The sequence below is a fragment of the Penaeus japonicus genome, unplaced genomic scaffold (genome assembly GCF_977035675.1).
Source record: "Penaeus japonicus unplaced genomic scaffold, GWHDUDI00000001_assembly GWHDUDI00000021, whole genome shotgun sequence".
Classification (NCBI taxonomy): domain Eukaryota; kingdom Metazoa; phylum Arthropoda; class Malacostraca; order Decapoda; family Penaeidae; genus Penaeus; species Penaeus japonicus.
Window position 1 is genome coordinate 16,069,665 of NW_028234423.1, and position 20,000 is coordinate 16,089,664.

Below are 20,000 nucleotides of genomic sequence, written 5' to 3' on the forward strand. Positions count from 1 at the left end.
AAGACATTCAAGCGGTTATTACAACGAACGTAACGTAACGAAATAACTGTAAAAGAAGAGGAGGTGTGTCGACCGCACCTGTCACACCAACTGTTGCCAACACAAGAGACAATTTACCTGTAAAACTCGCAACATCTGTTTAATTGTTTGAAAAATCATGCACAGGCTGGATGTCATTATTTTTTGTTGGTCATGGTGCATGGTAATTTTCGTGAATACATGAATTTTTGTTCGGTCAGAGAGTCAGCTTAGAACGGTACATAATATGAATAGCAATGATGAACAAATTAAATAACCTTCCTTGACATTGAACTTCAGAAATGCGGACTATGTTAACAATCTCGATCTTCAAAACTAGGACACAATCTCTTTAACACGTAATAAATATATCACAACCTATAGAGAAAAGCCGATACTACTAATACATATTAATCTTCCCCAAACAATGTTACCAAGAGTGACAACCGCGGTTCTGGTAACACTACACAGCCGGAAGTGAGTGTCATGTACCGTTGATTCAACCCTTCCTGCAATGTGACAGCTTGTTGTGTTCTGTATGACACAAATGATGTCTTTCAATGCGCAAGTCTATTAATATTGAACACTGGAGTCGAATAAAACGATAAAGCTACAAAAACACCACAAGGTAACCTTAGTGAGTGCGCAAGAGACGTTCGATACTAACTCTTACGTATCAGTCTTATCGCAATTCAGTCTTTTATTACGGTAGTTACTTGATATCATAGAACCATATATACCAAATAGATGATATAACATAAGCCAAGCTTACATAGCCAACCACATAACGCAATATCGAGAATTGTACACATAACGGGGTTCCTCTAACATAGAGCAGGCAGTTTTCGTGGAAAAACGTCCGCTTTTCCTTTACATATCCGTCCTTTCAGTGATTCACTGACTCGTAAACATCAAAATAAGGCGGGTTTATCACATGAACTCCCTTCACAATTGCGACTTACCTCCCGCGAGGAGTGATTTTAAGATGAACGAAGAGGAGTAAGCGTCCATCCTGAATGCTGGCCAGACACTCACTGACGCCGATCTGGGAAATGTCCGACCGCTCGAGTTGCCAATTCACAAGATCTCGAGTAGCGAAAAAGGTCAATGAAACTGTCTGGGAAGGCAATAAACTCGTTTTAAGATTTGTACTATAATTGTTCAAAGGAGCCATCATAGCCCTTTAGAGATAATTCTGAAAGTGTATCAAATTATGCGAGACCCGTCCCCTTTTTTTGGCCGATTATAAACAATGATGTTTTTTTTCCTATTACTGGAGACATGTTTGATAGACCTGGATCATTTTTATGATGTTTAATTCTTTCTTTTATTTTCCAATTTAGGGTGAAAGTTACTGACTTGAGGTTATCTGTAAGGTAGAACACAACCATCTTCTATATCTGCTGAGGATAGCAGGTTTTGCTAGCATTGGGTTGTATTATCAAAGGCTTAAGTTTAGATTCGTCTATCAATGCTGATATTGAATAAAAGTAATACAAAAATGTACTCAGCTTACTTCTTCCTAAATCTGTATTAACTTGAAAAGTCCTACCTGGTTCAGTATTTTCAGAATCATATTAGTAGGGTAAATGTAGAGCAGCATATTGCGAAGATATAAAAGTATTTATCTGTCACTAATATATAAATATTGCACAAATAGTACAATAGATACATTTCTTAACTTCATTATATCTTTCTTTATTTATAATAACCTTAGCACATTCAGCGGTAAGCTTGTACTACTTCTTGTAGGTTCAAGAAATAAGAATGTCTTGTGAAAATAGGATATTCTAATTAAAATGGATTCACCAAAACAATTTTCCTACATTTTATTATGGCATATTTTCCTTTCCTTGACACTTAAAATTGTTATGTAGATTACACAACAAAGAGGATTATTGTTATGTAAGAAAAATATAATCTGAAAAGTATTGTATGAAATCACACATTCTTATCCTTCTTTTTTGTTTTTAATAATTTAGAATAAAAAATAGTAATGAATGAATAGAGAAGTTTATAAAAATACAATCAAATTACATAACAGTCATAGTTTATTAACTATTCTCATTTTACTCTTACTCATTTCTACACTAACTTTATTACAAAATTAACCATAATTTCGTCTTTAACAATAAACTAGCAACACAGCAAACCAATTATCAACATAGTCGCAGTAAGACATATGCAACAATTATTAGCATTAGCATTATCCGTATCATTATCCTTCAAGAAAGTGTAATGAGAGATAAATGTTTATCACTGCATAATCACCTTTTATATTTTATTTCTGACAGCTCTTCCTGCTGATATTGCTACTGAATTATAAAACGATACCAAAATCATTAGAAATCTTATGATGTTTTGTGTCCAGGTTCCCTTATTGTTATAGACGTGTTCTGTTAATGTAGCTTATTTATATGCTTATATCATTTTGATTTTATAATTCATTATGGTATGTTTATAACTGTATTCTTAAAAACACATTATTTATTTATTTTACTCTTGATTACTTAAGATTCTTTGCTTTATTGTTGTCATTGTATTTCCTTATCACTTTTATTTATTTTTGATTGTGTCCAGCTGTATTTGTAATCAACCAGATCTGTTTTTGATTAATGATGCTACAAAATAATCATATGAATATTAGTTTTATATGTCTATTTTGTATTTTTTTATTATTAACTATATATACATACAGCAAATTGTTCATTAATGTTATGTAAATATATGCACAGCTTGGCTTTGTAGTTATTATTAATTCCATTTATTTATATAACCAACTTCTTTCATTATCACCAACTCTACTTCTTGCATCTTTTCAATATTTCTTAAAGTAATTTCTTCAAGAATATCCTATTTTATCACCTATGTCTTTCCTTTTTTTTTATGTTCCTTTCTCATAATTCTATTACTTTGATGTTGCATTCACATTCTAATATTTATTCCTTTTTCTATCTTTCTTTCTTTTATTTGGTATTTTTGAATATTAGTAATTTTAGATACATCTATTATTGGCTAGGGCATTATGATATAGGTCTGTGTCACACTAATTTTTTTGTAAAGTTAAGATTATAAAGAAAAAGTTAATACAACAGCATTGTTTATGATACAAGACGACCTTAATTACCATAAAAATACAATAGAGAAATATATACATTACTCTTCATAATACTCAAGGGCCACTTAACATACTCTCATAATCTCACTGTATGAGTGATTAAAACAAAAAGAGAGAAAAACAGCTATTTGATCTTTGCAATTATTTAAAAAGATAATAATGAGGTTTCTTCAATTCTAAACTAAAACAACTTAATCTGAATACACAAATTTGTATAATTAATATGCCACTTTATTATGTAAAGCCATGGGGTATGCAATCAAATTAACTTGCACTTAACCATATTTTATTGTATTCTTTTCAATTAACAGGCATCGCATAATCAGCAACCAATAGAGCCTAAATACTTAAATTTAATTAATGAACAGGCTTTTCCTTTCAGGATAGAAATTTTATATGAGTTTTTTTGAAGTGTCTTTTCTCAAAACCCTAATAAATAATTAATTATCAATAATATTACTAACCAATGTATTGTGCATTTCCTTTAAAAAACAACAATGATAAGAGTTTATGAACTTTAGTATTTTTTGTATATTTGGTATTGAAAATAAGGAATTTAGGAAATTTCTTTGCATACTTTTTTTCCTTTTACACTATAGATGTTTCATAATTCATTAGAATGATTTTCTAAATAGCTGTTAATATATTCATTTTTAATTTCTCTCAATAAAGATATTCATCATATGTTAACTAGATACCCTATCACTCAAAAAAATTGATGAAAATAATGGAAAAAAAAATACAGATGCTTCTGAAAAGGAAAAGTTTTGGTTCAAGAAGCATTCATTCTGTGTACTATTATTGTCATGAATAATTCTTTTTTGCTTCTATCACCTCTTTTTTATTATTTACACACATATCATTGCATTTGTACTTGTTACCCAGTTATACAAATTGACTTGGAATTTTTCAAGTTATTTCTTTTACAATTAATAATAAATCAGGGTTCAGGTTGATATTAAATCATGAATTATTCTATGAAACTATTATAGAAACTGATGGCTAACCACATGACAACTAGTCAGGTAAAGGGTCTAAAAAACACATACATACTTTTTTCAAAGTTTTATTCAAAATTGGAAGTCTTTCTTTCTCTCTTTTTAATAATAGGCACTGTTGAAAATGGACAAAAAAATACAACATAATATCTTGCTTTACCAAAACAAGAAGTAATAAAGTCTAAATCTATTCCCAAGATCAAATATATATTACATGATAAAAAAAATTTATCCCCCCCAAAAAATATACATTTTCGATCCCCATTTTTCGTTCAGTCTTCATCAGAATCATAACCAGCTTTTTGTTGTGCTTGAGCTCCAGCATTCACTGCAATGAGGAAGTCTTGCTGTTTGCCCTCCTTCAGTCTCTGTCTAATGAGTTCGGCAATGGCCTTGTCTGTGCGCCGGTCAAGTTTGTCCAGTTGGGCCTGAATGCCACGTTTCAGGTCAAAGGTGATCTTCTTGGGTGCCAAGTTTGTTATCTCCACCTTCAAAGTAGTCAATGAGCAATTTGTTAAATGTTTAGCTATTATTCAAGATCTATGAATATTACTATAACTATATCTATATCTATTTATCCACACAACTATTAATTATAAATATACACATATATATAAACAAAAAAATAATATTAATCATATAAACCCCAACCTTGTTTTACTAACCATTATCTTCCATCACATGATCATATATTTTTTTTTCTTTCCCTCAATATTATTAGAGTACTGACCTGCACTTCCTCCTTTGCCCTCTCTCCATCATTTAGTTGCTGTTTTACTAAATCTTCAATCTTAGCAGGCTCTACAGCTGGGAGGGCTGCCTCTTCTAAAGCATCATCCTTTGGCTTGTAATTTCTAAAGAAATGAGAAAATAGTTAATAAATATAAAAATAATTAATGTTAGTAGTAAAATCTAAATATCAACCCAATCCCGATGGGCCCGGCGTAAACTGGCAACCCTCTATGCCGGGCCTGAGTAATATCACCTCAGGGACGTCACACTGGTCTGTCACCCCGTCATCAAGCACGACGGTGTGTTACACAGGTGTGCCACCGTCGTCATTGGGTTAAGTAATAAAATAATGATTATAAATCAAATATTTAAAATTTAGTAATTTGATATCATAAAACAACAAATATTAAAGTTTTGATATCTTTATATATATAATTGACATAGAATCATGATTTTAATTAAATTTGACATCATAGACATATATTTTCTTGTGGAAAAGGTTCTTTAAAGTCATATTAATAAATATACAATATCTGATCTAGCAAGTATAATAAACTGTGCCAAACTCTATCTTTCCATTATATATATATTTGTTACCTAGATTTTATTACATATGAAGTCATTTGGTCAGAATCAATTTTAAGAATTATGGGAAATGTAGAGATTAGTTTACATGCAATTAATTTCCTGGTAATTTATGTATATATATATATATATATATATATATATATATATATATATATATATATATATATATATAAAATATATATATATATAATTTTTTTTATTTTTTACAATGGACAGAAAACATCCTATATGATATTTGTCCACACAACAAATAAAAGAATTTTCCTTTGGGTCTCTCTAGCCTGTTTGATGGAAGGAACAGAGGGTGCTGACACAAATATAATCATGGTTTGTGGGGAAAGTGAACATCAGATTCAACATATTGGCAATTATAAGCCTTGGGAGACATGTAGTAAAAATTACCATATGATAATAAAATAATAATGATAATATAATAATCATACACATAAGAACAACACGAATTATACGGCGAACTGATTCATAAACCATAACTATCATTGACCTTTTACAAAAATCACAATTCATTACTAAACAGCCTACATACCAAAAAATTATCTCACCTAAACAAAACCTGAGACGATGGCAGTTCTTCATTGTTCTCTTCTTCTTTATCCTCTTCCTTATCCTCATCATCTCCTCGCCTTTTCCTCTTCAAAGCCAGCAATCTTTCTCGTCTTTTCTGCGCAGTGTCCTCCAAAGTACCTATTTTCTCCTCGTTCCTCATGGTTCGTGTTTTGAAGCCTTGGGATGAACCGAAATGCTGGAGGATGTGAAGGAAGCTAGCATTGTTTACAAGAAGCGTTCGTGTAAGAACATTCGCGCATGTTCGAAAATCCGTGACCTTGTTATTTTGTCAGTGATTTATTACTTACTCTACATTTATAATTTGGTCTAAAAATGAAGAGATAAAATATGATATACTCATCTATTGTTTTATCCTCACGTGCGAAATATTGAAGAAAAATATATAGAAACTCATTGCGAGATATGAACGAAGAAGCTTTTGTTTACAGGATACAGTTGCCAATTAATGTATTTAAAGCACATAGTTGTACGTGTATTTGAACCTCGAAAGCTACTGCGTTAGATATTCTGGTTTTATGGCGAAATGCATGATCTATATACGCCAAATGTACATAGGTGAATGATGCATATCAGTGAGATAACCCTGGTGGTTGGAAAGAAATGTTTCACCGGAAAATCGTGAAATATTTTGGAATTCTATTCATAGGCTTTGGAAACAAAGGTAAGATTCCTCATTTCCATGGAATTATATGTTTAGTAATAATCATTTCGTAGATATTGGTGATTGAATAATGTTAACAACCGTAAATTACCTTTGATGTCGATATATTGTCTTATGCATATGACTATCACAATATACGTAATATATTATATTTGTATATCATGGATTGTATTTGTATATCATAGTTTACCTTATATGCTAAGTTATACATTTAGAGCCTTAGAGAATGTCATTAATATATGTGACATATATCAGTAGAACTGTTAGAATTTTGTATCAGAGACAGCAGTTTCACATTATATAACGTATACACTGTAGGTTGTAATTCTTTATCTAGGAGATAATATTTGTAGTAGCTATGGTTATGGTGTAACTCAAACTGGAAATGCTGGAATTATGCATTTGGTAATGTATATTTGTTGGCTTTCACAGCAGTATAGAAGCTAACTCAAAAGCCTTTACTAACTTTACCTAGCCTAACCTATCCCTGAGATTAATTCTAACATATATATTTCCTAGCCAAGGGAACTTCAAAATATATTTAACCTGTTAATGATGGAGCTACTTTGGCTCTAAAGGGTCGAAACACAGGGATTTTTCAAATGCATAAGCCTAACGCCTTGGGATTCTCGCCCGCACTGGCCATGGCCAAATGCTATATACCCAATCACCCCGTGAGGCAGCCAGGAGGATAGCCACAATGAAATATCTCATGCCTGTCAGCTGACCCTGCCACCACTTGACGTGATATCTTGTCACCTGTCATTAATGGGTTAATGTTAATTGCCTTGAAATGTTACAAGCTAACAACTATTTATCATTAGACCACTCAGATTAATTAAATGTTTTTTGATGTCTGTGCTGTGTTTGAATAATTTATGTTGACCACATCATACAATACAGATGACTCTTTGCAGTGTGTTGCTATACTATGCATATGTTTTTGCAGGTATACTTGTATTAGCATTTTGATTCTTGATTATATTCCTACATGAATAATATAAGATAAAGTATCTTTTCTATTTTTCTGATTATTGAATTCAAGATTGATCAGCCTGGAATTATAATTTATTTTTTATATATTTATATACAGTGCAAGCAGAGAACATTAGTTTATAGATTTTTAATTTTTAATTGAACCATTGACTAGGCTACATAGTTATAGAGTAATTTTTCAGATGTGTTTATACTGACATCTGAAGCACAACAGAAGCCATTGTTCTACTGACAATAACCACCATGAATGACGCACAACCCAGATGACACTACTTTATTCGCCATTCCTATGCCCTGAGATTCTTAGATAGATTTCTAAGAGATTAGTAAGGTGAGTGTCTATTTCATAAATGCAATCCCAAAGATAACAGTTTATGTATTTCTAGTTTTGAGATTCTGATTATTTTGTAAGGAGAAAATATGTTGATTGGTATTTTATATATAATTATTTCTATGCATTTATGGCCAATTGAAGTGGTATGCACATAATTGAGAAAATGGTTAATTACAGTAGTATGTTATATTTACCAATCTATTAAAAATTAAGTGAATATTTTGATCTTTAACCCGTAACTATGTGGTAACAAATTTAAAGGACTTTAGAATTTGTAGATAGCCAAGTTTGTTTTTTCTTCATTTTTTCCTTTTTTTTTTTATCCTAGAGCAGTTTAGAAAGAGTCTAAATAAAAAATAAAAAATAAATAAAGGAACATTACTGCCTCCAAGCCAGGTTACTGCATTGATATTGAATTAGCATCATCATCATATAAAAAGGATCAATAACATATAGGATACTACACTATCAATTTCTGATCCTATCTGAGAAATTATATTTAGAAAAAAGCAGTTACTTCTCATTTTCTCATACTCTTCAATTTGTAAACAGCATGCACACCCCTAAATACACCCATTCTGTATATGCAATGTGAGAATATAGAGAAACAGTAAGAAAAAATACATATATATATATATATGTATGTATGTATGTATGTATGTATGTATGTATGTATATATGTATATATGTATATATGTATATATGTATATATATTATATATATATTATATATATATATATATATATATATATATATATATATATATTATATATATATATGTATATATGTATATATGTATATATATATATATATATATATATATATATATATATATATATATATATATATATATATATATATATATATATATGAATTATTATTATTTTTTATCTTCTAGAAGAATGAAGAAGTTCAAGCGTGTGTTTGGCTCCATAACAAATTTAGCCCAGGATGATTCGGCCTCAGGAGGAGCCCCTCCGCCTGCTGCCCTCAGCACCTCTCGGAGGAGTGTCTCGGGTTCATTGCATGGCTCCTCTGGCAGTCCCCACAGAGGTTCCTACGTAAGCTACGAGAGCCAGTCTTTGGATTCATACAATAGCAACATCTCAGCAGGACAGACAGAAATTGACCCCTACAGCAAGCAGGACAAGAATTTCACAAAGTTGCACAAGTGGGCTTACCTGGGTGATGTAACCAAACTCAAAAAGTTCATTAAAAAGGTGAGAACTCTTGTTAATTTTTCATGTCTGGCAGAAAAAAAAATTGTGTTAAGACATGCTATTCCTGAGAGATGCATAGTCACTTTTTTAACACACTTTTTTTATTTTTTTCATCTTAGATTCTTTTCTTTTCTATACCTGATTTTCGGAAGGTGTTATTGAGGTGTGCATCTTATGAGAAAACTATAAAAGTTTTCCTTCCTCTTTTGAGCTTTCAGTTACACTGTCTCCTGCATTTCCAAGTTTACCATTCAGTGAACTGCCACCTCATATCCAAAACGTCTTGCCAGTAATAGTAGGAACATGTGCTTTGGATACAAGGGGTGGTGAACTGTATCAGAAATTTTTGAGAATTTTATTATTCATGAATATTCATATTGGGTCACAGGTATAATTTTTGTCAGAGATTTAGGTCTCATTTATCATACATTTATTATGGTTACATATTCCTTAGGGTATACTAGTATTTAGTTTGATTTCAAGAGTTAGCTTTTTCTTATACCAAACAAAAATTAAGAAATACCATAATGAATAGTAAAGAAAGATAACCTAGTTGAAAAGGTATGAATGAAAATGAATAATTTTACAAGACAAGGTGAGCTATTAAACTGTCAACAGATGGCTGTCAACACTGTATTACCAATCAAGTTTTGGTACAGACATGGGTGTCAGTGGGTAATTGATGTTTTGTGGTTTAGACCATGTTCATCAGTACACACTTCAAAGTATAGGAGAGTCATGCAACACTTTCAATATTAACATAAAATTATTTTTTCCTTACTTTTGTGAATAATGACTGTGGAAATGCAGATGCACAGCAAACAACAACTAAAATCAACAAACTAGCAGTACATTACATTGCAAATATAATCATTGAAAAAAAAGAGCAGTAAAATTTAACTCAGCAATTCTTCACCATAATCCCTAGATTCCAGTAGATGCGCAAGACAGCGATGGCAAAACAGCGCTGCACCATGCGGCATCACAGGGTCATGGAGACACTATGCTGTTCCTTTTGGGCAGCAAAGGCAATGTAGAGATGCAAGACAATTCTGGCATGACTCCCTTCCTCCGTGCGGTCGAGAAGTGCCATTTGCCAGTTGTCCAAATGCTGTTGCAGAGACGTGTAAGTAGCAGGGGAGGGAGGGGGGGATGATAGAATAGAATGTTAATAGTACTGAGTCTATGTGGTTTGATGTCAGTTGGTCAGTTTTTATATATGATTGTTGATCATTATTGAAAAGGCAGGAAATTTTTTGTACTTTGTATAGTTTGCATTTATCAGTTGGATAATGGTTCATTCATTTGTAAATATGATGAAAAAGAAATAATTGAGATCTCCAGCAGTTTTATAATTATTATAATTTTATTCACTGTGACTATATTTGCAATCCATTTTTCAGGTTGACACACAAGTGACAGACTTCCAGGGCAACACCCCTGCACATCTGGCAGCTAGAACAGGTGCCACTGACCTCTTGATGCTCTTATTAGACTGTGGATGTGAATACGATGATCAGAACTCCCTTGGTCGCAGTCCCTTACACATAGCATGCAGTGAGAACCAGCTTGAGGCAGTGGAAGCCTTGCTAAGACATGGTGCAAGTGTGAATGTTACTGATAAGGAGGGAGTCACACCTCTCATGATCGCTGCAAAGATAGGCAGTGCCCCGGTGGTAGAGTCACTACTCGACAATGGGGCAGATGTCAACCCTGTTGATTCCAGCAAGTGGTCGGCTGCAGACTATGCTCGCTTCACAAACCACAACCAACTGCACCAACGTCTGAAGAGCTTAATGCATGAAGGAGGGAGCAGTGGCTTGTTTCCCCAAGGTTTGCTTAATATAAGTGATGAAGTAAGCACTGAGGAAGAGGGAGCTGTGGGACTAACAAGAGACAGAGACATGGATGAAGATGGAGGGGATTCTTGGAGTGACAACAGCGACATTGCGTCTATTAAAGAGAAGCCGAAAATCAACCTGACCAAATTTTTGCCGTCTTCTGATGATTCTGGAGATAACCTTTTTTCAAGTACTCCTGAACCAGGCAGTGTCGTTGGGCCTCCTAAACCTCCTCGCCTCCATGCTAGTGTCTCTAGTTTAGCTTCTGAACCAGTAAAGGAAGACGACGAAGAGACTGCCAGCAAGGAGGAGGAAGACCTGGGTGCGGATGACTCGTGGAAATCGTCCTCAGAGGAAGATGAACCAAAGAGAATCAGCAAGGTAAAGGAAGAGGAGAATACTGATAGCAAAAGGGAAGATACGAAGGAAAAGGATGTGGAGGCAGATGACTCTTGGAAATCATCATCTGAAGAAGATGAACCAAAGAAAAAACTGCTCCCAATGTTTATTGGTAAAAGCAACTCCCCCAAATTCCGGAGAGATGAGTTGCTTGACAGCCAGGAACCTGGACAGTCTGAGTCTCGTGCAGGAAATTCCAAGTTCCTTGCCGATTTGGGACTAGACAACATGGAATTTCACTCATCAGAGGAAGTGTCATTTGAAGATGAGGACTCCATGCTGCCCATAGAAGGCACCCCCACAAAAGTTACAGTCAGCAGGAGAAATTCACAGCTCATTGGCGACAGTGTGGGAGGTGACGAGTCCATGTTCCTTAGTGGGGCTTCAGCTTCTGTATCACCAAGAGGACAGGTGCTTCAAGGTGGTAGTAGTATTCCCAAAATATCTGAGGATGAGGTGTCTTCTAATGACTGGGATAATCAAGAACCCCTTCAGACCAGCCCCTCAATCACAAAGGCAAAAGAGGATGGAAATGTCTCTCCTCAGAAGACTTCTCCAAAGAAATCACCCTCGAAGAGGTCCCCTATGAAAGCTAAAATGATGCGCAAGAGCTCCAGCATCTTTGACAGTGACACAGATGACGAGGCAGCATCACCACGTCGGCCTCCAAGAAAAAAGAGTCTGACTCCAACCAAAAAGAGGTTTAGTCCCTCCTCATTTGAGAATTCACCCAGGAGCCTAGACAGTAAAAAGGAAGATGAAGACAGCAAATTAGGCCAGTCCTTAGTTTCGCAAGATGCAGAACATGTGAAGATAGCTACAAATAATGGAAAGGAAGTATTGGATGCTCTGGAAAGGAAAAGGATTGAGGTCATTGCCCAAGGGAAGCTGTCAGATAGCAGCACAAGCGGTGGGAGCAAAGTCTCTCTTGCTGCCGGAGGAATCGCCAGTTCACGCACAAACTCACCATCAACAGTGGTGGGAACTCTAGGGCGGGAGGGAACCATGCAGGAGTTGGAGGAGGTTTGGGAGGCAAATGCTAGCATCAGCCCAAAGAAATACTACTCCAGTGCAAGCAACCATGGCTCAGAAGACTCGCCTGAACATGAAAAATCAGAAGATAATGTCAAAGCAAAAGGGAAATATGGAGATGAAACTGATGGAGTCCCAAAAGATGAAGAGATCATACCATCTCTAATAGAAGACCAAGGAAAGAAAGACAGAAGGAAGACTAGCAATCAACTGGAACCAGAGAATACCAGTCAAGATGTAAGTGAGGATGATCTGATCTCTGAGGGTGTTGGAGTACAGCTGCCTGGTAGGGATGAGGCTGGGCACTCACAGGATCCCACAGGAGCTTCACCTCTTAAGATGGGAAGAATGCCAACCTCCTCAGAGGTCAGAGCTGCTGAAAGCAAGGGAAATGTCCAGTCTCTCAAAGAAAAGTTTTCTGTGTCTGTGGAAGAATCAGTATCATCTCCTAGAAGCAGAGCTACTGTTAGAACTCCAAGACGAATGTCCAAGGAGGAACAGATGTCACCAACATCACCCAATCAAGCAAATGACTGTGTTTCTCTGCCCAAGAAAATGGAAGCCCCCAGTTCAACACCCAGGAGAGAGCCTCCATTCACCAGCACTCCCCAAAGCAGGAAGGGATCCAGAAGTGGCATAACGCGATCAAGTGGGCTTGGCAGCATCGTCTTCAGCGATGAGGAATCAACTGCACATGACCCTCTTGCGACCCCTCGCTGCATGGATGATGTGGATGACATGATATCTGTGGCCTCCACGGAAACAGAAGAAAGTGCACACATCAACTCAGGACTCAAGGACTCCATTTTGACTCCCTTGTCCTCTTTACCCGAAGCAAATAATGTCAATCAACTGCAGGATTTGGTGAGAGAATTGAGATTAAAATTGGAAAAAGAGTTTGGTCGGCGTGCTGCTCTGGAGACAAGGATATCCCACATGCAGCAGGTGGAGAAGCAATGTAAGAAACACATAGATGAACAGGAAGAGGAGATTCAGCATCAGCAGCAAGAGGTGAGCAACTCGACTTGAACACTCCTTAAAAAAAAGGATATAATGCATTTAGAGAGATAATCTCAAAACTCATGATTTCATTTAAACATTTCATTAAAACAATAATGAGATATTTGTCTTGCATAAGATTTATAAGATTATACTTTATTTGTTTTTACCTGTTCACATTTACTAGATCTCCAGCCTAATGGCAAAGATTAAACAACTGGAATATCGTGGTAAGTGTGAGCAAGATTCATCTCGACTCAAGGACCAGTCACTTGAAGATGCTCAGCAACAATGCATACAGTTGCAAGAACAGTGTGGGCATTTGCGAGTTCACTCTCAGCAGCAAGAGGAGCTGGTAGATTCACTAATGGGGCAGTTGGAGACAAAAGAACGTGTTAATCAGGTACTCCAGGGCAAGGTGGAGGAACTTTCATCTCAGACGAAGTAAGGAATTAGTGTTTTTGTTTCTGTTAATGAATGATGAGAATGATAATAATAGTAATGATAATGATTGTAATACTGATGATGATAATGATGATGATCATGATAATTATAGTAATGATGATAGTAATAATGGTAATAATGATAATGATGATAGTAAAAAACATAGCTTCAAAGATGGGATCAGTTTCTAATTTAATTTTCACATTCATTTACAGGTTTGTCTCTATGAAGAGCTGTCAGACAGAGGAAGCATATTTTGCTTCACAAACTACAGTAACTAATGACATTCAGCCTAAAGAAAAAGAAAGATCAGATGCTGCATCACAGACTGTCAGTACAACACCCGACACAGTGGATGCACTAATTCAGACAGAAGCTGAGATACAGGCAGATTTAATGACAAAACATGTAGAAAGTCCACCTCCGGTACAAGCCAAGCAAATTAAAACATCTTCATTGTCAACTCAAACAGAAGAAAGCTTGAAGAAAGATAAATGCAATGTTCAGGATGCAGGAACACAAAGTGAAATATGTAAGAATACTCAGGGCATCAGCATGGGTGTCCAGTGTGCATCAGAAACTGCCATGAAATCATGCCAGACTCAGATCCTTGTGCAAAGTCATACTGTGCAGACAGACTTGACAAGTGCAAATAGTCATATTCAGCAGAAGAAGGTAGTCAAAGATATGCCATGCCAGACATCAACGCTTGGAAGACAAGCAGCTGTTCAGACAGATTTCCAGGAATCGCCCTCTCCCAGGAAATCACCAGATGGTCAGCAGGACACCAGCCCTGGTATCAATGTTCATGATATAACATCAGTGCTTGAACCAGTGCTGCTTAATTTTTCAAATGATGTCAAGGCTCTGATAACAGATACATTTGATGCAAACCAGACTTCTGCCCTAGAGAATATTAGTCAATGTCTTATAAGAGAGGTACAGAATATAGGAAGTAGCTTGGAGACCTCACTCCAACAGTCATCTTCACTGCAATGTGAAGATACCCAACAGAAATTCACAAGTGCTATGGACCGCATTGAGGACTCCCTGAGATCACAGCTGGAGAGGACTGCGCAACTCCTTCAGAGTAGGGAGGGAAATAATTTGGGTGAGATTCAAGAGGTACTTCAGAAGGTAAACTCGTCTCTCATCACAAGATTTGAGGAGGTGAGGAATGACCTGAATACGATCCAGAGGCAGAAAGGGTCCATTGAAAAAGACATTGAGGAGAAGCTAGTCTCTTCCTTCCGAGATCTTAAAGATAGCAATGATTACACTTTGAAGAGCTTATCAGATTCAATAAAAGCTAGCAAAGATACTAACATGCATGCTATGGAGGCTCTGAAGGATGACTTGATGCCAAAGTTTGCTGAAATAAAGAGGGCTATTGCAGCCAACCAGCCTGAAGATAGTGGCATCTCTGAGACCTTTAGTAGAGATATCACTGATAAGTTAGGGAAGATGGAAAGGTCCCTTGTGTTATCCTTTGAGAAGAGTCTGAGCAGTCAGGATTTATCAGGTGTAGAGCATGAAGTCCACAGAATGTCAGAGGACTTGCAAAGGAAGATCTCGGCTCTGCAACAAGGGCTTCAATCTGTTGACTCAGGTTCAAAGTTGGATTTGGCCGAGGTGGATGCAGACCTGAAGAGCATCAGGGAGAGCAACAAGCAGGTCATGTCTCTCCTCAAGGCCCGCTCCTCTGAGTCAAGCACAAACCTGAGTGAGGCGCTGGAAGAAAATTTCCTCATTCTGCAAGATCACCTACGTCGACTCCAGCAGACTCTGGTGCAGAGAATCAATGAAGTGTCTCAGCATGCCAATCTTGCAGAGGACCAGAAGCTGTCCTGGCTTTCCAAGCAGATAACAGAAATGGCCACCCAGGTTGCAGGGATGCAGACAGGTCTCATGCGTATGCAGTCGTCCCTTGAGGCAAGCCAGAGTATACCATCGGCCAGTGGAATAATCGATGAATCCTTAATTTCATCCCTAAAAGCTAGTAATGAGCAGGCAGTGTCAAGTCTAAAGTTCCAGAACCAAAGCATGATACAACTCCTAGAATCCTTGCAGAAGGACGTCCATAGCTTTATTCATCAGAAACCCATCACAAAGGATGGGACTGAAGTACAACTGTTAAAGGATTCCTTACACAACAAAGAAATGGAACTGGATAGACTTATTAGTAATCAAGAAAAACTTCAAGATAAGGTTCGCTTTCAGGTGAGTTTATGATTTTTTCTCTTAGATTAAGGAATTAAAATTGAATTGAAATGATATTTGATTTATCAACTAGCTAGCAGTCCGTTTTAGCATTAATAGTTAATTTAAAAACTTTGTTGGTTTTGCACAACCACTAAATAGAAATTGAATTTTGACCTTGCAGAGTGCAAACATGGAACGTCTACAGCAGGCAGAACTCCGCCACCAGCAGACAATAGACTCCCTCACAAGGGAGCTAAAAGATGCACAGAGCACACTCAGAGAAAAGGATGAGAAGATTCATGAAGTAGCACTCAAGACTGCCAGCCAAAATGACGATTCCTCCAGGATCCGTCAGGAGAACTTCCGCCTTAACTCAGAGAACGCCAAGCTATCAGCATTGCTACAGGCAGAACAGCAGCAGAGGCAGTGGTATGAAGGGGAGCTGCATGGCCTGAAGGAAGCAAAGGACATCTCTGAGTCCAAGGTCCAAGAACTGATCCAACTCCTGCAAATCCCACGACAGCAACCTCCCATGCTCCGCACTCCTCCAACAGGAAGAGACAATGATGACGACAGTCTTGCGGATAAGAAGAAAGAGATAAGGAAACTTGAAGAGGAGAAGTTGGAAGCAGAAAATCGGTACAAGGAAGAGCACACTAGAGCTCAGCACTTGGAACTGCAGCTGCGAGAAACAGAGGCTGAGCTGGGATTAGAAAGAAATTCTAAAAATGAGCTAGAGAAACAGCTCAAGAAGACCAAGGACAGCCTTGCACAGCTCCAGCAAGGTTTGCAAGAAGCCATGCAGAACCAAGAATCTGTTCAGGATATGACCAACCAAAAGAAGGAGCTTGAGGCTGAGATCAGAAATAGCAACGACACCATAGAAACGTTCAGGAAGAAAATAGAGAGTATAAATCAAGAAAAACTCCAGCTGAAACAAGAAGTAATGATGCTGAAAGGAGAGAAGCTGTCCTTCGAATTGATTAGGCAGGAAAAAGAGCTGGCAGAGCAGATGCAGAAGAGAGCAGAAGAGCAGTTGATGGAGTTGCAGAGGAAGATCCCCAGAGAATATGTAACCAAGGCTACACTCCTCCACCTCCAGGCTGAGATTGAGAGCAAATGCCAGCTTGAACTGAGCAACAAGCTCGCCGAACTGAACCAGCTCATTGACCAACAGAGTCACCAACAGCAGTCCCAAGCCAAAGTCAAGGAATCTCAAGAGCAGGGGCTGAGGAATGAAATCTCAAGACTGTCTGAGGAAATTATACGGCTGCGGGCAAAATTGAGTGTGTACAGCGAGGAGGAAGACACATGGAAAACGCGCCACAATAGACTCATGGATCTCTACCAACATGAATTACAGACCAAGCACAACCACATCCACAAAAACACACAAATGAGCAAACCCAAAGAGGAATCATTGTCCATCAACCTGCGTGAGATCAATGCTCATCTGCAGGTAAGCTTGGGCAGTTTGAGATGTAGATATGAATGTAAAAACTACTTTTATATGTATTTAAGGCAATATCAATTTACATTACAATATTTCTATGGAAAATCAAGGTATTCAGAATGATTTCAGATAACTAACTGGAATTATATTTCCTCTTTAGGAACCAATTCCTTTGCATTATACTAATACTAAGCCTCTTAAACTTTTTAATATCTATTTTATATCCCACCAGACACCCTTTGCCTCATCAACCTTTCTGGGGCAGCTAACACCTCCCTCGTCACTGCACCTCCCGAAGGCTCCTACCAATATTGACAGTTACCACTATACACACTCAGACACACTGGATCGTACCCTCAACAAGTACCTGAGTACAGTTGATGAAAGACCAAGGTAATGTATTTTCCTTTTGCATGATGAAGTATTTTGTATTTGGTATGTAGATATGTAGATCACATTGCTTGTGTCTCAGATGAGTTATGTTTCTTGGGAGAGATGTCATACTGGGAAAATGTATAGTTAGAATTGTATCTGGAGACATAGGTTAATTATTTTTTTGATAAAGTGCTGTATTCCTTTAATTTTCTTGTTATTTTGGAAATAACTAATACATCTTGAAATTTGAAATCCAGGAATGAATGTCATCAAAGGGAATAATCTAGAGTATGTAAATTTGGATATTGATAAATGTTATTGTTACAAAAATATAGGCACAGTAGTTTATACAAATTTTCATGAATTATATGCCTCAAAATGCAGAAAATTTGTTGGCAGAAAGATGAGTTTGAATCCTCAGATGTAATTTAATGCGTGTGCAATAAAGGATTGATGTTCATATTTTTGAAACAGTAGCATTTAAAAGTTACAAGGCAGGAATGAATATTCATAGGAATGAGAATGCATGCCAGTTGTTTGATAGTTTTATGTGAATATAAGAATAGATGCATGTAAAATTGAGTATTTGAAAAGGATAACAGAAGGTATTATGTTAGCAGCATGAATCCTCTTAAAAGAGGAGAAAAAATTTACTTGATTTAATAACTCAATCACTGATTAAAGTTTAGAGTATCAACATTTTATAAGAAAGGGTCTGTATACAGAACAGATTAAATACAAATACAAATGATGATAATAACAACACTAAAGGAATAAATGTTGGAAATATAAAATTTATTCATTTATTTATTAAGGTCCGTGAGAACTGATGACAAGCCCCAAGCCAGAATATCGTCAGTTGATCCTCCTACACTTTGGCGTAAGGAAGAGGTGCCAACCCTAGACAAATCTTGCGAAGATTACGTCGACCTTCTGCGGAAGAAGTATGGGCTGTGATGGTATGAGTGCAATGTACTGCAAGTAATTAATATCTATTTGAGAGTAGTTTTACAAGCATTTCATATCACGGCAATTATTGTTTGTATACATCAGTCGTCTGAATGCATTTTTTAATGTGTGCTAACCTATGTATGTTTAATGGATGATCATAAATAAGGGTTTCTTATTTTTTTATATTTTGTATATTTTTTGTACATATGATAAAACTCTTACCTAACTGTGCTACGAATAGTCCTCTACCTCTTGCCATAATTAGAAGCCGTCCATACTAATGATATCATATTCACTGTGCCTGACTTTTGTTTATTGTAAGAACTATGATATTTAAAGGTAGCTATTTAAATCATGTATATCCTCTTTTGTCTAAAGATGATAAATAACTCCTTCTTGGTAATTATTATCGCTGTTACAGAGCACTTTTTAGATGATACAGAAAATAAGTCTGTATTGTCAACATTAAAAATTAACCCACTGACTGCAAAAAGCAGGTATATCTGCAGAGATTCAGTTTACCATTAACCCGTTAACGACGGATGACAAGATAACACGTCTAGTGGTTTTTGGGCTACACGACGGGGACGCGTTACTTTGTCCAGCCCGGGGCGTGGGAGGAGCCAGCGCTGCGCGCTGGCTCGTGGCCAGTGCGGCCGAGAATCCCGACGCGTTAGGCTTATGCGTTCAAGAGTCCCGGAATTTTGGTCTATTTAAGCCGGATTGGCCCCGTCGGGAACGGGTTAACCCACTCACGACGAGATGTGTATATATGCCTAATTCCACTCCTGTTGGCAATATATTAACCACAGCTTCCCACCAAGAGATTTCTTGTGGTGCGAGGCCGTGCTGAACCTCTCAAAATTATTTTTACCCATACTATTCAGAGTGACAAAAAGAGTTATAGATATAGGGTGAACTCCATGACGTCATAGGACATCATCCATCATGCTGGAAATATTCCGATGATGTGATATCATGTCATCCGTCGTGAATGACTTTAACCCTCAACCTTAGTAAAAAAATAAAGATAAAAAAAAAGTCCCTTTAACTA

General features: G+C 36.6%; 3 protein-coding genes across 4 annotated transcripts in view; 1 reads left to right on the forward strand and 2 right to left on the reverse strand.

Moving 5' to 3' along the window:
• LOC122256976 (mitochondrial coenzyme A transporter SLC25A16) overlaps nucleotides 1-1,049 on the reverse strand; it is a 30,811-nt gene extending 29,762 nt beyond the window's left edge. Inside the window, exon 1 of the mRNA XM_043021976.2 lies at nucleotides 981-1,049. Coding sequence (XP_042877910.1) covers nucleotides 981-1,029 — 49 coding nt within the window. The 5' untranslated portion in view covers nucleotides 1,030-1,049. The remainder of the gene's footprint in view (nucleotides 1-980) is intronic.
• Nucleotides 1,050-4,185: 3,136 nt separating this feature from the next.
• Nucleotides 4,186-6,256, reverse strand: LOC122256975 (coiled-coil domain-containing protein 12). The gene is made up of 3 exons (XM_043021972.2): nucleotides 6,015-6,256; nucleotides 4,865-4,988; nucleotides 4,186-4,622 (listed from the first exon to the last, which is right to left on the reverse strand). The coding sequence occupies exons 1-3, from the start codon at nucleotides 6,176-6,178 to the stop codon at nucleotides 4,407-4,409; spliced, it is 504 nt and encodes a 167-aa protein (XP_042877906.2). The 5' UTR covers nucleotides 6,179-6,256; the 3' UTR covers nucleotides 4,186-4,406.
• On the forward strand, nucleotides 6,229-19,099 carry LOC122256974 (uncharacterized). 2 transcript variants are annotated; one of them, XM_043021969.2, is made up of 10 exons: nucleotides 6,229-6,700; nucleotides 7,879-8,027; nucleotides 8,929-9,250; nucleotides 10,179-10,376; nucleotides 10,654-13,533; nucleotides 13,709-13,965; nucleotides 14,181-16,185; nucleotides 16,349-17,626; nucleotides 17,853-18,013; nucleotides 18,811-19,099. In XM_043021969.2, the coding sequence occupies exons 3-10, from the start codon at nucleotides 8,933-8,935 to the stop codon at nucleotides 18,950-18,952; spliced, it is 7,239 nt and encodes a 2,412-aa protein (XP_042877903.2). In that variant the 5' UTR covers nucleotides 6,229-6,700; nucleotides 7,879-8,027; nucleotides 8,929-8,932; the 3' UTR covers nucleotides 18,953-19,099. The 2 variants fall into 2 exon arrangements, with proteins under 2 accessions (XP_042877903.2, XP_042877905.2); XM_043021971.2 differs by having other exon boundaries at nucleotides 6,487-6,700; nucleotides 8,932-9,250.
• The last annotated feature ends 901 nt before the right edge of the window (nucleotides 19,100-20,000 follow it).